The 18,207-nt window shown below is 37.9% G+C and overlaps 1 protein-coding gene across 2 annotated transcripts; it reads right to left on the bottom strand.

Annotated features, from left to right (window-relative positions):
- Positions 1–2,380: 2,380 nt before the first annotated feature.
- LOC141514977 (lymphocyte transmembrane adapter 1-like) lies at positions 2,381–16,723 on the bottom strand. Of its 2 annotated transcripts, none has more exons than XM_074226187.1 (6): positions 16,382–16,723; positions 13,629–13,742; positions 9,154–9,314; positions 8,263–8,370; positions 6,439–6,524; positions 2,381–5,291 (listed from the first exon to the last, which is right to left on the bottom strand). In XM_074226187.1, exons 2-6 carry the CDS (start codon positions 13,715–13,717, stop codon positions 4,410–4,412), a joined length of 1,326 nt encoding a protein of 441 aa, XP_074082288.1. In that variant the 5' UTR covers positions 13,718–13,742; positions 16,382–16,723; the 3' UTR covers positions 2,381–4,409. The 2 variants fall into 2 exon arrangements, with proteins under 2 accessions (XP_074082288.1, XP_074082289.1); XM_074226188.1 differs by having other exon boundaries at positions 9,154–9,263.
- Positions 16,724–18,207: the final 1,484 nt, after the last annotated feature.

The following is an 18,207-nucleotide window of genomic DNA, read 5'->3' as shown; positions in this document are numbered from 1 at the left end:
TGTTAGGGTAAATAATGTTCTTCTGGTTCTGCTCATCTAGTTCAGCATGAGTTAATTCAAATCCCTCCAGGCTTCCATGAATTCCCATCCCTCCTGTTTTCTAATAAAACAATAGTGTTCCATCACATATATATATACCACAGTTTATTAAGCTGTTCCCCAATTGTTGGACATTCCTTTGATTTCCAATTCTTTCCCACTACAAACAGAACTGCTATGAATATTTTTGTACAAGTGATGTTTTTACATTTTTTCATGATTTCTTCAGGGTATAGACCCAGTAGTGGTATAGCTGGAACAAAGGGTATGTACATTTTTGTTGCCCTTTGGGCATAATTCCAAATTGCTCTCCAAAAAAGTTGGATGAGTTCACAGATCCACCAACAATGTATTAGTGTCCCAGATTTCCCAGATCCCTTCCAACATTGATGATTGTCCTTTCTGGCCATATTAGCCAGTCTGAGAGGTGTAAGGTAGTACCTCAGAGATGCTTTAATTTGCATTTCTCTAATAATTAGTGATTTAAAGCAATTTTTCATATGACTATGGATTGTTTTGATTTCCTCATCTGTAAATTGTCTTTGTATATCCTTTGACCATTTGTCAATTGGAGAATGGCTTGTCTTTTTTTTTAAAAATTTGATTCAGTTCTCTGTATATTTTAGGAATGACTGACACTCTTTTAATCTTAGGTTTCCTCAAAACTCTTCAGACAAAATTTAATTCATCTGATCAATGATCAGACATTTAGGGCTAGATTAGACATTTCACTTATACCAATCTAATCAACTACTCACATCTATAGTATGAACAAAGCCATTTTGACAAATACTCTGGAAATACTTCACAAAATGTGCTCTAGGACAAGAAACACTTAATGATATCCTTATGTCAACTTTCTTTTTTTTTTTTCTTTTTCTTTTTTGTTTTTAACTAAAGCTAAAATAAAGGCTTTTATTCCACAAGATCAGTACAGGTTCTCCAATGACAAACAATAAGGGTGTTTTCAGATTGCTGGAGTTATGGGGTTTTTCCCATGCTTGTTTATAATGTTTTTGTCTATTTCTGGCCTAGGCTAAATGAAGAATAATTATAAAGGGTGGTGAACACCAGGGGGATGCTAAGAGTGAAAACCTTGTTCTTTTTATCTATCATAATCCTGACAAATATATCTTGGCAAATGTTACATGTTCATAAACCTACACAAAAATCAAAATCAAAATACCCCACAAGAATGTTTCAATTTATGTAAACATTAATATCCCTTAATGAAATACCTTTGAACTGAACATTTTGCCCTGGAATGATACATTTAACAAAGTATATTTATACCTGGAACTGTGGAATAAGCAAAGAGAAAATCGGCTTCAACTGGTATCTTGCATCCAGAATTAGCATTTGTATCATTTATAGGTCCCAAGTCCATCTGGATTCCATTGTCAAACTCAGTACCTCAGTAAGCCCGAAAACCAAAGCAGGATCCACTCAACAGAGGTTGAAATTAAAACTAGTGTTTTGGTCTCCTACCAAATTATAGTGAATATAGAAAATGGAAATGTTGCAAGTTATTTTCACAAAGTCTTCAGTGAGTGAATTAAAGTACTAATCTTTGAAGGGGGGGATCTTTTAAAATCCAAACAGAGCAAATTCATGGATGTAAAACAGTCCAATGGTCTGTGGGGCAGTCTTTTTCCTACCTTTGTTGACTTTGAAAAGTCATTACCTGAATGAAAAATAATTTGGGTTTCCCTAAGAGGCTCCTGCATTTATCTCCCCTAAAGTAGACAGTGAGATCTTTTATTGGGATCAGTCCATCTGTCCCATAAATTTGCTCCTCTTCTCGATGGCTGAGAAGTATACAGGCAAAACAGGCAAAGTTGGAATGGTCCTCCTGAGAAACTTTTTTGAGAAGACTCTTCATGTTTTCACAAAAGAGGCTGTTACAGACTAACATGTCAAAACCTAAGTTTTGGAAGCATTTGGAGAGTCCTCCAGCATCTAAATCTGTGCTGTTCCTTGTGCCCATGCCAGTTCTTTCTTCAAATTGCTTGTTATTTATTATGATGCATTTTCCAGTCTTCTTGTAGTCCATATTATATTGAAATTTGGGCATAACTACTTGCTTGTTGTTCATGCTGGGATTGGTTTGACTTCTCTGATGCATTTTTCTTCTTTGTTATTTAGCATTTGATACTTGGACCAGACCTTCCTCATGGATAAACTTCCATGGCTTTCATGAAATTACTCTCTCCTTATTTTCCTATCAATCTGACTATTCCTTCTTAGTCCCTTTATTGATTTCTTTAGTTTCCTCCTACCCCCTTCCTCCAAACACCAACCAGGAATGTTATGAATGAAAGAAAAGAAAAACCTGCTAGAGTGAGAGAAAATTGTACATTTTATTCACAAACCTTGCAAGATGCATCTTACAAGATACGGTTACCTTATTCCTAGGTGTGAGGCACCTTATGTCAACTTTCTAAGAGAATTTCAGCTAAGAGTAGGGCAAGAGAGGCCTCAAGGAAAAATAAGCTCTCAGGGCATAAGTCACATAGAGAAGGGATTTCAGGGTATTGTATCATGGTGGAGGATACAAAGACCCTGAAATTTTGAGAACCCACTTTGGGAAGACCACCACTGAAGGAAGGGATAGGCCAGGCCAGACCTCAGGAAAGTTCACCCTGGGACAGATTGGCCTTGGGGTGAAGGGGAAGGTAGCCTCTCATTTTAACTAATTATTCTTGCTAACTAAAAGTTAAAATCATCTTACCTGCTGAGCACCCAATGCTCTCTATAATGCTCTCTAAATTTAAGTACACTTGGGAAAAGACCCAGTTCCCCCTACCCCAAATCCAGTTCTGTCTCTCACACACACTCACCCCAGAGTTATCTGATTGGTATTTCCCAGAACCCAGGCTTCTGATATGGTTGCTGGTTTCTGCTTTGGTGCTTGCTGTGACTTCCGGAAAAGGAAATGCCTGTGCAGTTTTATTTTACAGTATCTGATTTTAGAATACAGTATCACAGCTAGCAAGCATCCTCCTTTGAATCCTGCTCCAGAAAGAAACTATTGCAAGTGCCTATACTCTATCTCTTCAACAATAAGGAGAATCTCATGCTAATGTATAGACTTCATCCACAGGATATATTAATAATTTATACTAAACTAGGAATATGTACTGTAATCACATTTACAAAATACATATACAATTTCCCTTATTAACAAACATTTATTGAATACCTAGTATTAAAAGGTACTGGGCTAGATATTATAGATGATATGAAGAAATTATGAAAGCCCTCAATAAATCCAGTTAGGGAAATGGAACATAAAATGTGAAAAGATATATACAAATTATGTCAATGCAATTACAAACACATGTTTTCTTTATTACTCCCCAACTTTACAGATGAATCAGTTAAGGTATAGATTGTCTCAGATTTGCTTAAGTCAATAACAGAGTAGGAGGAGTCATAGAATTCTGTGCCTAGATCTTGGTTCATCAGATTGGGCCCATTCTAGCTCAGCTCCTTTCCAAGAAAAGGATATGAGTATACAAATAGACCAAATGAAAATTCCACCTAGTTTAGTCCTTCTGACCTTGCCTAGACTTTTACATGTAAAATATCTTTAATGGAGTCTATGAAAACCCAGTTTTAGGTGAGACAGTAAAACTGAAGCAGCTCTGGTGGCAAGTAGAGATTAGAATCTGAAACTGGAAACATTATTGGGGCATTTTTATGATGGAATGTGCTTATAATAGCTTAATTGTTTCAAAATGTAGTTGTAGCAACATTGTCAATGGTATATGATCTGGGGTGGGCATTAGTAATGTCACTGTCTTGGAATGATCATTCCCTATATTTGTATTTTAAAAATGCTGTTCCATTAATAGAATATTTTCAAAGCTTAAGGGGCAGGATCATAGATTTGGAACTGCAAGGCATCTTACAAATTATCTAGTCCAACCCCTCATTTTACAGATGAAGAGGCTGAGGCCTTGAGAGATTATCATTTTTCCAAGCCTACTCATAAATATGGCTTTGCTGGCATTAGGTCAGGCTGGAACTTGGACTCCAAATATATGGTGCTTTCTGCTGTACCACACTGCCGCTTAGGTAAGTAGACCAGATATCATTATTATTATTCCATTTGGCATATAATGAAACTGAAGTACAAGGAGATAAATTAGAAATGACACATGTATTTCATAGAACCAGACTCATCCCTGGTTCTCCTGGTTTCAGGATCAGATTTCTTAACTCAAGAGTAGTTTCTTTTATGCTCACCCCCTCCCCCAAAACACTACTTTCACAGAGTTCCTTTTGCCTACTCATCACCTCTTTTCACCTTTCACCAGATAGCTCATATTGAAAGATTCTTAGTCCTTCATTGAGTTCAGTCACTGCTATGTGGTTACAGAAGTTAAAGTGTGAAACAACATAGAAACATTTCCATCTTGGTTAGTGGACTTCTGCTTTGTTGTCAGTGCCCTGTCTTCAGTCTCATGCTCAATGTTGAACTTCCCCTCTTCAATCACAGATGGTACATTTATATAGTCATCAGATTCCTCACTATTCATTTCTCTGGATGTCTCTTGGCTGTGTCTGTCCTGTACTAATGGCTCAATATTCTCATAATCCCAGAAGTCAAGTGAATTCACTTTTGACTCTTTACATTGGTCATCAAAAGGGAGACTGGGAGTCCAACCCAGAATGCCTCCTATATTTGTTGATGCCAACTCTTCTACTTCATGTAGCTTTTCCCTATTAGGCTTGGTCCATAAAACATTACCATAAGCCCAGCAGTCTTGAAAGGTCATCCAGTGTTGTCTATCTTGATCCTTCTCATTATCTGCTGCTGCTACATTTACATAATCAATGGAGGACTGAGAAGAACTCTCTGAATCTCCATGATAATCGCTGTCCTCAAGATCTAGAACCCAAATATTGGTAGAGTCTTCAGCAACTTTAGAGTTACTGTTTCTTTCTATACTGGATTTACTCTCCTCAGATACCTGAGAGTCCTGGAGATTCTCAGATAAAGAATACGTTGCACCTGAATTCCTGGAGACCTTGTCAGTATTGGGCACATTGACATAATCATGTGAATCCTCCAAAGAGGTACTTATTCTTTCTATGGATGCTCCAATATTGACATAGTCAACTGCAGGGATGAAGTTCCCACAGACTTGGGATATAGCAGTGTTATCATAGATGCCAACCTCATATCCCATGGAAGGGACACTGTCTCTGCATGACTGGAGGACATGTACTGTTGTTGGTGAGAACTGTAAGGAAATGAAGAAATAATTTAAATGTATCAGAAAGGGTTATGGAACATTAGCATAGTTTTTCTTTTTCCTGCTTGTGATGGAAAACTTAACAGCTTTTAGATTTTTCCTTCAAGGCACTATTTCTAAGACCTTCTGTAGCCTTAAAATGTCTCTGTTATGGGTCATGGAACCAGAGAGAGAGTCTCTTGTTTTCTAGTCTGTTTTATAGATGTGTTATGAAAATATGGAATATGGGGTAGAGGTGATCCTTACTCATTTTTGCATTGGACTGGATTAGCTATGAAGTTCTTCTCTTCCAATCCTGAGTTTCTGTGATTATTGTATTGTCATTCCATATGGAGACAGATAAGTGTGGCAAATAAAATTACTAAAAATAGAGTAAAATTAATAAAAGCAAAAAGCTTCTGAGCTTAATCAATAACTGTTAACAAAGGAGGTCATACTGGCAACCTTGGTAAAATCTTCAATTTCAATGAAAATAAGGGGGGCCTCTTCATTGACAAACAGCAAAGAAAGGGTCTAAGGTGTGGAATCTTAGATGTGGAAGTCTTAACTATGGAATAAAAATGATAGATGGTAGTGTTGGGGCAGGAATATTCTTATTAGCTATACTAAAAAAGGCAGCCTGGCATTCATGTGAGGCTCATCACTGCCTCTCTATCAATTAAGGATATTCATTGTTTTATGGAATGCATCCTTTCTATTCTTTGCAATGGGACCAAAGCTACCAGAATTGTCTCCTTGAAACAGATTCAAAATTTCCCTAAAGGACCAGGACAGGCAAGGACAACTAACATATCTTTTGAGGTTGTTACCAAGTTAACAAACAGATATTCTGGAAGTAACTCAGGAGCTACCAGTATGAGGGATGATAACCTTTCTTTTAATTATAATTTTGAACTAACACAGAGGAAAAGCAGAACATCTGAATTCAGTTCAAAGATTAGAAAGGCAACTTGAGTAATCATAGTAGTATTAATTTAATTTTCTTCAGAGTTATTTGCTGGATATAAGAATACAAAAGTAAAATAGTGGGGGAAAATTATATATGTGTATAAATGTATGAATATATTTTGTGTGAGTGTGTGTGTGTGTGTGTGTGTGTGTGTGTGTGTGTGTCTGTGTGTGTATACTGTCTTACCATATGCTCCGAGTTTGAATTGTCCAAATTTCTGGGAATGAGACTCTCAGTACTGAAAATACGAATGCTTCTTGAGTGATGCTGACCTTTAAGATATTGAGGAGCAAGAATCAAAGAACAGGTCTGAGAAGAAAGGTAGGACTACCCATAACTCAAGTGGTGGAAACTCAATTGGGTGCTGGTGCTATAAGTGAACCTGTATTGCTCAGGACTTCATATACTCATCAGTTCAACATTCAACAAACATTTATTAAGAGATATATGTATGGAACATTATGCTTGATGTTGGGAGAGATACCAGCTGAGATAAGATAATGTCCTTCCAATTTATGCTGGGGGGTGGTGGTGTGGAAGGGGGATATACAGATAACAACACCAACAACAAAATAATAGCTGGCATTTATAAAGTTTAGCAGCTGAGTGTTTCAGTGGATAGACTGACCAAACTGAAGTCCTGAAGACATGAGTTCAAAATCTAGTCTCAGAAACTTATTAGCTATGTGATACTGGCCAAGTAATTAACCTTATTTCCTTCAATTCCTCATCTGTAAAATGAGCTGGAGAAAGAAATGACAAACCACTATAATATCTTTGCTAAGAAAACTCCAAATGAGGATAAAGAGTTAGACACAACTGAAATGACTTAAATAAAATTTATATAGTTCTTTATTATTTGAAAATTACTTTTATGAATATTGTCTTATTTTATTCTTACAGTAACGCTTGGAAGTAGATATTACCCCCATTTTAAAGTTGAGGAAACTGAGGAAACAGAGGTAAAATGATTTGTCAAGATCCTCACATCTAGTTTGTGATTTACACTGGGTTTGAACTTAACTCTTTCTTTCCTGAGGTCCAATCTTCTGTCTACCACACCTTAACCCTAACCTAACATGACAAATTATTAAGTTTAAGAAAAGAATAATAATGAACTTAGATGAGGTCTGAGAGGAAAACTAGCAATTGACTGATGAAATCAGAGAGGCCTTCTTGGACAAACCTATTAAGTTGGGGTTCTCTTCCCTTCAAGTTCTTTTTCTTGGCAATTTCTTTAATTTCCACTGACCACTTTTCATTTTGATGCTGATGACTCTAAAATCTACTTGACTCATCCTAATCCTTCTCTTTAGCTCTAGTCCTACATCATTGACTTTCAGCTTGATAGCTCCATCTGGATATCCCATAGGTCAATCAAATTCAACATATCTAAAATGAACACATTTTTCTTTTTTACTAAACACACTTTTTCTTTTAATTTTTGGCAAATCCTTCTTCTTCCATCATTGTTCAATAAAGAAGGTTTGCAGCATTGGGATTGTTCTCAATATTTTACTCTCACTTAGAATACTCTATTTTCCATATTCAGTTAATTATCAAGTCTTGTCAATTCCATTTCTTCAACATCTTTTTAACCTGAACCCCTTTATCGAGCCATAATACTACCACCCAGTTTCAGGTTTCAGAGGTCAGACTCCTTTAACAGTCTCCTAATTATTCTTCCTGTATCCAGTTTGTGCCCCACTACCCCAACCCATGCAACTACTAAATTGGTATCTTGGTTCCATTCTTTCTAATCCAGATGAATGCTAAAAGCAGATTTCTGGACTAAAATTCAAAAAGTTACTTATGAATTCTGACTTTACCACTGATCCTAGGCAGATCATTTAACCTCTCTGGGTCTATTTTCATAATACACAAATTGAAAAAAATTGGAATAAATGACCTGTAAGGTTTGTTTCTGTCCTAAACCCATGCTGCTTTGAAAGTTTAACGAGATGCCATTTCATTCTTCTGAAGACCCAGAAACATGAAAGAAGAACCTACCAGACCTTGTTTGGCTTCGTGGAAGAAAACCATAGATGTTTTTGGCTCGTTCTCTGGATTGAGATAGTGTCACCAAGGGAACAACGGTGACCCGGAAGTATACCTGTCCTATAATAGAGTAGATGATAGAAATATCAGCAACATATAGGCTGTTGGGTTAGGTGGGACATCACCTATTGGGCTCTCCACTTGGGTGAAGGCTATATCTGGAAGACTGTCCTACTTTTACCAGAATACTAATCATTTTTCTGGATTAGATCAATCCCATATGACCCAGTAGAGATAGTAAGAGTTCTTGTGGAAAAGGCATCCAAGAGTATCAGGTTTGATCGATTCTTCATACTAAATGAACAATACAAAAATGCAAGTAAACCTGTACTCAAATGATGATTGGCAATATTGAAACCATGGGTTAGAATTCTTTGAGAGGACTAAGGCTTTACTTCTTTGGTCAATTTTTGCTACCCCAGACAAGTGACATGAAAGCTAACTTCAATTCAGTTGGGAATTTCTGGGTATAGCAGAGACCCCAGGATACCCTAAGGTTATTACTAAGGAAACCACTGCCAGAGCTAAGGAAGGGGAGAAGCTCAGGGAAAACTACCATATAGTAACTTCCTATTTTAATTAATCATTAAGCAGGCTAACTGTGTGACACTCAGTGTACTACTGAGTACTGTCAATGTGCCCTTTAAATTTCTTCTCCTTGTGACAATATCTCAGTTACCTTGTCCTTATTACATCTCTGGGAATATTTGAGAATGCACAACACTTTATGAAGCAAGTTTACTCTTCCTAATGGATCTGGGATGGGAACTTAAATAGCCTAAAGGTAGACTTTAAAAACCAAGGATAATTTTCATTCATGATCTGAAGATACTTGCAACTCACGTTTTTTCCATTTATTCCAGAACCACAGAGCGAAGAGGAGAGCAGTCACAAAGAAGATGGCAAGCAACCCCACAATCACAGAAAACAGGATATTGTGTTGGACTTTAAATCTAGGAGAACCCACAATTAATCCAAGCTCCTTCTCCTCAGTTTGGATGGGTCTGTAGTAATCAATAAATTGCACTACTGACTACTTCTTCTTCTTCTAGTCTAATTACCCATCTCATCTGTAATTTTCCATCAAATTCTTCACTCCAGTCTTGGCTACTTTGTTTAATATTCACATTATATGATTTGCTCACTTCTGCTTTATAGAACATCAAAGATGAATGGAAGATATCTTAAAGAACATCTAAATATAAACATGAAAAGACAAATAAAACACTTATCAACAGGAGTCAAACCCTAGGATGAGTGCTTAGGATACAAATATAAACAAGCAAGGAATCCCCTCCCCTCAAAGAGCTTACTTTAAACTAAAGAAGACAACAAATGAAGGGCAACTGCAAAGATCATCTCTGTGTGTAGAGATGACCAAGAAGTGGCACAGAAACTGAATTCTTAGGAAAAATAAGGCAAGAACTCTACCAATTGAGGAATAAATCAAGGTTGTGGTGGGAGGAAAGAAAGATGAAGTAGTGGCATAGAAGTGGCATGGTCTAAATCTCTCCTTTTATAGATAAGGATAAAGTGCCCATTCTGGAGAAAGGAGAAGGACATAAGTTCAAAACTAACTTTAGATGCTTAGTAACTGGGTAACTTTGAACAAGTCACTTAACCCCTATTTGTCTCAGCTTTCTCATTTTTAAAATGAGCTGGAGAAGGAAATGGAAAACTCCATCACCTTTTTCAAGGAAACCCCCAAAAAGATCATGGAGTGTCAGACACAATTGAAGTGACTACACAACAAATCAATGAGGAGAATGAAGCTCAGAGAAACAAGAAACCCAATTTAAGCATACATGACTAGCTAATAACAGAGTTAAAAAAAATCAGAGTCAGATCGCTTGCTAGGGTGCTTTCCAAAATAATTTGATCTTTCTCTTTCTTCCTCCTTCCTCTGAACTTCCAATGAGCTGTACAATCTTGCACTCCTTTAAAATTTCCTCAAGACTCATTCCCTCCTCCAAAATAGTTTTATTCATTTGTTTATATGATAATAATTTAATTAGTACCTACTTTGTGCAAAGACTCCTCAGGAAACAAACATGGAAGATATAAAACTAAAAAAAATCATTGTTCTAGATGTTAGAGATAAAAAGGAAAAGCAAAAAGGGGAGGGGGACTAGCACATGTATACAGATTAGAAAAATAAAAGGATAAACAAAATTGGGTTCAAAGAATCAGAACAGGTTTCTTGCAAGAGGTAAAATCCAAGCAATTTGTTGTTGTTTGTCCCTCATCAGTCTCAGGGAAATGCTGCCATGACTTGCAAGTGAATTGGATTAAGTGAGGCAGGGTTATACAAATTCACTAGCCCCAGTTTCTCCTCTGGGACTATCTGGGTCCAGTGGTAAGATATAGATCAGGATGACTGGAGATGACCCTGGATGCAAGTGGGAGACCTTGTCTCTTTAATCTAAGACTTTTCCAGGTCTATCTGAATAGTGAACTTTGAAGGAAGTCTATGAGCTTGAGGAAGGGCTGAGAGGGGATTGCTTTCCACATATGGGCCATTGTTCCTGGACAAGGACATAAAGGCAGGAAATGGGATTTCATGTATGAATAACCACTGGCAGGACAAGATTTTAACCTCTGGGCTAAGAATCATATATTTTTACCCTAGAGACAATAAGGAACCTCTGAAGAGTTTTGAGTGTGTGTGTGTGTGTGTGTGTGTGTGTGTGTGTTGGAGGGTGGGTTTTCATCTTTGTTTTTGACTTGGTCCTTGGGAATTTCAATGAGTCAGCTATATGAAAGATGGACAAAAAAAAGGGAAAGATGGCAAGTTGAGCAACCAATTCAGGGGACATTATAATAAGCCAGGTGAGAAATTTGAATTAGGTAACAGAATTTGTGAATGAAGAGGAGGGAACAGCTGCAAGAGGTGGTATGGAGGTACCATTGACAAAACTTGGCAAATGATGGGATAAAAATCTGGCCATTATGATTTTTCCATCCATATTTGTGTTTGTTCTTCACTCTTAATTTTCTCATGAGTTCCCCATCTTTGGGGGTTGAAGGAAAAAGACAAGTCTTACTAGGGCTTTCATATTGTTTTCGGTACAATTGAGAAACAGCTGAATGTCAATCATAATCCCAAAGGGCAGACCCTAAAATCATACTTTCTTTTCCCATGGACCTAATTCTCTAATGTGCTCTGAATAGAGCCACTAAATACAAATGAAATGTGGCTCATCCTAGGTGTGATCTGAAGTTGAAGCTAGAGTTACCTCAGGTTGACTTTGATGTTGAAATTTGGGTTGATCTGTCAGAACAAAACAGTAAGTAGCCCAACTTTGGGCTAGGCACTGTGCTAAACTGAGGAAGAGGTAAATCAAAAAGAAGCAAAAGATAGTCCCTGCCTTCAAAGTTAGTTTACAATCTAATGACAGAAACAAGAAGAAAATACATAACATAAAACAAGCTTTAATATAAGAAAGCTAGGAGGAGAGCCTTAGAATTAAGAGAGGTTGAGAAAGTCTTCCTGAAGAAGGTAGGATTTTAGTTGGGACTTGAAGGAAGCCAAGGAAACCAACATTTTCAAGATGGAAATGAGGATGGAGAGGATTCCAAGAATGGGGGATGGTTAAGGAAAATACTTGGAGCCAATCTATGAAGGGTCTTGTTCAAGAAATAGCCAGAAGGCTAGTCACTGGACTGAAGAATAAGGGGTAGTAGGGAGTAAGGGATAAGAAGACTGGAAAAGTGAAAGGGTTAAGGGTCCTAAGTTTTAAAGAGTTTTGGATGTTGAATAGAGCATTTTGTATTTGATCTTGGAGGCAAGAGAAAATCACAAGAGATTATTGAGTATGGTCAGACCTTCATTTTAGGAAATTGCTTGAATAAAGGATGGATTGAAGGAGGAAACATTCAAGGTAGGCAGACCCGTGGGCAGGCTACTGTGAGTCCAAACATGAGTTTATGAGGGCTTCTGTCAGATTGGTGATAGTATCAGAAGAGAAAAGGGAACATATCTGAGAAAGATATCACAGGGGTAAAATCAATAAACATTTACAATAGATTGACTAGGGGAAGTAAGAGATGGTGAGAAGTTGAGGATGATACCTTGGTTGTAAGCCTGAGAGACTGAGAGGATGGTGTTATCTTCAATAGTGATAGGGAAATTGAAATGTAGAAGGAATATTTAGGGGAAGTAAGAGTTCTAATTTGAATGTGTTGAATTTAAAAAGATTTCTGGACTTCTAATTCAAGATTTCCAGAAGACAATTGAAAATGTGGGACTGGGAGTAAATAGGTTAGAGCAGGTTAGGAAAATTTGAGAATCGTCAGCATAGAGATGGTAATAAAATCCAGCTGCTGATGAGGTCACCAAGTGAAGTAGTATAGAAGGAAAAGAGGAGGGTCTAGGAAGAACCCTTTGGGTCACCTTTGGTTAGAAGGTGTGACAAGAGTAAGGTTCCAGTGAAGGAGATTGAGAAGGAGCAATTTGATGGGAGCAAGGGGAAAAAAGAGTTCCAAAAATTTAGAGAAAAGCAAGCATCTAATCTAATTCAATCCAATGAGTACTCTAACTCTCCTGCCTTAACCAAGAGTGAGTCAAGGGAAATGCGTGAAACTTCAGTCAATACTGAAAAGGATGACAGGGAAGCTATGTCATTAAGGGAGAGTTGGGCTTCAGTGATTGCTAGAAGATGAAAGGAATGAGAAAGGCAAAGATTTAGGATGAATGGAAGTTTATTGCCTATGGTACAGGATTCCAGAGGACACAGTAGAAAGAATGGGTAGCATTTTTTTAGGGCTTTAGGATGGTATTAAGGAGGAGGGGAATAAGGAATTATGAAGTGGTTGATGAGGAATGAGGTTTGGATGATGACCTATATAGCTTCTCTAAGCAGAGGTGAGAAATATGCAGCACCTTCTGAGACAAAGGAGAATATTAAACTCCTTGATGGTTTTTCTCTTTGTATCCCCTTGTACCTAACAGAGTGCTGTACATATATTGGTTGCCTTAATTACTTACTGCATTGAATTAAATTGAATTTAGCCCCCAATCACTTCAAAACATAGATTAACTAGTTACTATCACCAAACTTCTTGACACCAAACAAGAAAGAATTTGAAATGTGCCACAAAACTTTTTTCTCCCCCTAAGAAAATCCCCCACTAACCCGCTGTCTAGTTTTCACAAAGACCTATAGGTCTTCTGCTCTTTTCCAACATAAAACACCCAATAGATTCTTTCAAAGAAGTCTCAATTTTAGTGGCAGTAGCAATATCAAGATAAGAATTTCCCACCCTCCATTTAAATCATCCAACAGACTATTAAAGTAAGTTTTAAAATGAGTACTCACCCACTGGGGCTATCAACAGTCTGTGGGACTGCAGTGTATTCTACAATCTTCTCTTTGTTCCTGGAGTTTGGAGGGTTGGACCTTTCCATTGTGGGTTGACTTGCTAAATGAATACTTGGTTGGAAAAAATAGATTATCTTTTAGTTCTTGCCAAGTCCACTCTCTACTAAATCATCAGTCTTCTTTGCTATTGATTTCTCATAACAGATCATTAAGTGACACTCTTTAACACAGAAAGTTTTTTGACAGGTTGATTATCCAAAGCAAAAGTTAATTTGTCCTTTATTTGCATCTAATAATACTGAATCTAAATAGCTTGTTACCAGTTATTATCAAATTACATTGCAATACTCTTGGTATCTCTGAACCTTTCTTTCAGTGCTCCCCCTTTTTTGAGGGGGGATTTCAATTTGAATTTTTTTTAATCATAAACAAAAAAATTAGATGATCAGAGGAATTTTGCAGATCATCTTTAACTCCTTCACTTTGCAGAAAGGTAAACTGTGGGGTGGCTAGGTGGCACAGTGGATAGAGCACTGGCTCTGGAGTCAGGAGTCCCTGAGTTCAAATCCAGCCTCAGACACTTAATAATTACCTAGTTGTGTGGCCTTGGGCAAGCCACTTAACCTCATTGCCTTGCAAAAAAAACTAAAAAAAATGAAGAAAGGTAAACTGAGACTGAGAACAAAGAAGCAACTTGCTCAAAGCTCCAGAATATTTTAATGGTGAGGACAACAAACTTGGAATCAGGAAATCCTGGATTCAAATTTGTGGTAATTACACTAGAGGTAATTTAGCTCTCTATATAATTTCCTTCATCTCTAGGACAAAGGAGTTGGACTCAATGATCTTTAAGTACCCTTTTGGCTCTAAAACTTTGATCCTGAGTTGAGAAACCAAAATTCAAACCTATGTCCCCTGTCTTCCAGGTCAGCTGACTTTCCACTGTAATATGTTGCCTTTTCCACAAAGAAATCTCTCTTTTCTTCCCAGTGTTCCCGATCCTACCATCCTTCTTTCCTCAACAAACTCCTTTGCAAGCTTCCAGTCTTGCTGTATCTGTTCTGAACTCATTGGCCTTATCTACAAGAATTTGCTGTATTATTCCTATGTGTATCCACTCATAAACTGCCTTTGGATCCAGAAGTGGTTTGGGGCACATTCTATGATCTTCCTTTCTTTGTGGGTGGGCATGTGGGTAGAGAGTGTGGTATGTGAAGCACTGAATGAGGAGATGACCAAGTGATAGAAAGGAAGCACTGCTAAGAAATTGAACCTCCCTAAGCTGTTAGAAGGTATCTGGTGTCTTTACCCAAATGGAAACAGAGAGTTAGCCACAGGAAGTATCAGTTCCAATATGCTGAGGTAGCAAGGGGCACAGGAAGCTCTGATCCGTGTTTAAAATGACAGAAGACCAAATGTTTTCAGTTCTTACTCTGAACTTAGCATTAACCAACTGTTCTGTAGTGAGGAATCAGTTCATTTTGTATAGGGAAGGGGGAATGAACCATTCTGGGCCCCAAGCATGTGAAGGGTCTATTATTCTTTCTGGATCTCTGAGACACAGTGAGATCAGTGAACTCCCAGTGGACTTCTCTTTGCTCAGGAATTAAGAAGACAGCAGAACTCACACAGGTTGTTGTGGCTATCTACTTTCCTACATAAATAATGCCCTCCTTTCTTTACATTTATATATATATGTACATATATATATATATATATATATATATATATGTATATATATCCTGGTAAATTGCTTCATAAAAGCTTTTGAAGTATTGATTCTCCAGAGCAAAAGTCAGTTTGTCTCTTATTTGCATCTAATCATACTGAATCTAAATAGCTTGTTCCCAGTTATTATAAAACTACACTGCAATTTTCTTGGTAATTGCCAAGGGGTAAAGAATTTCTCCTGTTCTTTTTAGTCTTCTAGGTGGTTAACTCAGTTTTGCCCTTTGAGTGTCTTGCCCTACAAGCCTGAAAGTTAGAAAAAATTTGCCAGTTTGTCTGATTTGAATGAAATCTCCCTCATTTGGTTCTTGGCAGTGATCCAAGGTCACTTGCCTCATCTCCTGATTAACATAATCACTTTTGCCTCTGCCTCTTTCCTTTCTCTTCCTAAACCAGCTTAAAAACCTCCTTGCTCTGTTCCCCTATGTTCTCCAGCAGTCATTTTTATCTGTCATTCTATAAGCAATATGGTGTAGTGCATAGCCAGCTGTCCTTAATCCTAATTTGGCATTATATTTTCTTAGGAGAGCATCCCCATAATCTGAAAACTTCTAAGAAAAAGTGCTAAGTGCATTTTATACATTTGCTTAGATCCACTTTACTTTCCCCTTCTTCCTTATTCAGAAAGATCCTGGGGTAGAGAGGGAGATGGGTGGAATTGCTGGAAACTGGTATTAAATTTCATAAAATTCAGAGACATTGGACATGTTGCTACCTAGAGCAAGATCCTGATGGTCTCTGTTCATCCATTCCCCATTCTTTCCTTTCCCATGGAAATAAACACAAAGAGGAAACAACAACTCACCATGATGTCGTCCCTCCTTCACTGTGAACATTTAATTAAATCTTCCATGTATAAATTCAACCCTCGATTATGACATATCTTCCTTCCATAGGGAGTCAATCTGTTATCTATTTCAGTTCCCTTCTACCTCCCCCACTGTCCCATTTTGACAATGACTCCCACATGCTTGATTCTAGCTACCCCATCCATTTTTTTACTCCCCATATAGCCATCTTACCCAGTAGGAAGCAGAAAGCGAAGGTGACTTTTGAATTGGTGGGAATTCCATTCACCCAATAGACCAGTTCTGGCTCATAGCCTCTTCCTTGGTTGACTTCTTCCTCTGACCTGTCTTTCATCTGGAGTTCTAGCACATCTCCAGGGAAAGCCCCTCAAACCCCTGACTTGCTGGAGCAGGAGGGAGGAGACTTAATGAAAGAAGAGAGAGAGATTCCTTTAGCATAGGCCTGAGCCCTAAGCTGAGAGGATACAATGAAGGAGAAGGGAACATGGGAAGAGGATTGGAAATGAAACATTGAAAGAATATTCACTGCACTGCATCCTCCTCACTTAGCAAGATATCTGTTGTGGGTTTGTTTTTTCAAGGTTTTCCGGGGGATGGGGTGTCTATGTGTGTGGGTGTGAATTTTTCAGAGGCTTGCCCCTCCCACTACTATGTTTCCTACCTCCCACCTGCCTGCTCCCTCCATTCTAATCTGACCAAATAGTCATTCACCTTCTTCTGTTTAATTACTTTTTCTCCTTAGCAGTTCTAACAATATATTTTCCACCCTTCTCCTATTTGTGCACAATATCCCTTTAATTGTTGCATCATCCTCAACTAGATTATAGGCATTGTAGATAAGATCCTGGATTTGGAGTCAGACCTACTTTGATTCCCCTTTGTAACACTTCCTGGCTGAATGACTCTGGGCAAGTTATTTCTCTTTTTGGAGTCTCAGGTTTTTTTTTTTATCTGTTAAAATGGAGGTAAGATTGCCTACCAAGACCTTTGATACTGTCAGTTGTGAAAGCTTATGGAAGAAAGCTTAACAGTATTGCACATCAATTTCATGATGGTATGCTTGCCAGGGTTCTAGTTAGTGGACAGGTTCTGGATAGTGGATGATGCTCTCATGATTTCCTGGTCTGCAATGAATCAAGCCTGTATCCTTGCTCCCAGGCTTTTTTTTTTTTTGGTTTGGTTGTTTATTATTATTATTTTTTTTTTGTTTTTTGCAAGGCAATGGGGTTAAGTGGCTTGCCCAAGGCCACATAGCTAGGTAATTATTAAGTGTCTGAGGCCAGATTTGAACTCAGGTAGTCCTGACTCCAGGGCCAGTGTTCTATCCACTGTGCCACCTAGCCACCCCCCAGGCTTTATAGAATAATGTTTTCAACTATGTTATCAAACACCTTCAGTGAGGGAATGTTAGTACATGATCTTCTTTTTGCAGATGATTGTACACTCGATGCAGTCTCTGAAGTTGGATCAGTTCTCTGATGTTTGTTGATAATCTTGGCATTACAATTAACATCAAGAAAACAGGTGTTCCATCAGTCATATGTGATATCGCCCGCAATAGCTCAGGTGTGGGTCTGGACATGAATTTCCAAGAGTCAGGTCAAGTAGACAAACATATCCAAACATGAAAGGTTGGGAAGTGAAAATCTACCAACTTTATTTTTGGAAACTCAGACTTTTTATAACAAAAACTTATCTCAGGAATGACCAGTTAAAGGAGACCCACTTTTACAATTTCCTGGGTAAATTTACAATATTTGTTCTTAGAAGTATGCATACTTCTCTATCAAAGAAACCTTTTACAACCACCCCAGAGCCACAGATTATTCTAGGTCAGGGTTCACCAGTGAGGCAACGGATCCATACAATGAGCAATAATCCATACATATCTCTGATGAAGAAGATCACCAAGGATATGTGAATATCACTCCCTGGGGCTGGTCCTCTAAAGATTGCCCCTTATTAGGTATGTTGAAGCTTTAGGCGGTGTGTCAGGACATTTATGTTTTATCCCAGTGACAAAAGACGTTTAAGACAAA

The sequence above is a fragment of the Macrotis lagotis genome, chromosome 2 (genome assembly GCF_037893015.1).
Source record: "Macrotis lagotis isolate mMagLag1 chromosome 2, bilby.v1.9.chrom.fasta, whole genome shotgun sequence".
NCBI lineage: Eukaryota > Metazoa > Chordata > Mammalia > Peramelemorphia > Peramelidae > Macrotis > Macrotis lagotis.
Note: the sequence above shows the minus strand (reverse complement) of the source record. Positions and strands in the feature narration are given on the sequence as shown.

Excerpts from the sequence above, each read along its gene's own strand:
- LOC141514977 (XM_074226187.1), bottom strand. The coding sequence starts at position 13,717 with ATGGAAAGGTCCAACCCTCCAAACTCCAGGAACAAAGAGAAGATTGTA. Across the intron at positions 8,371-9,153 it reads CTGGAATAAATGGAAAAAAC|GACAGGTATACTTCCGGGTC; the intron begins GTGAGTTGCAAG and ends ACTCTATTATAG. Across the intron at positions 6,525-8,262 it reads ACGAAGCCAAACAAGGTCTG|GTCAGCATCACTCAAGAAGC; the intron begins GTAGGTTCTTCT and ends AATATCTTAAAG.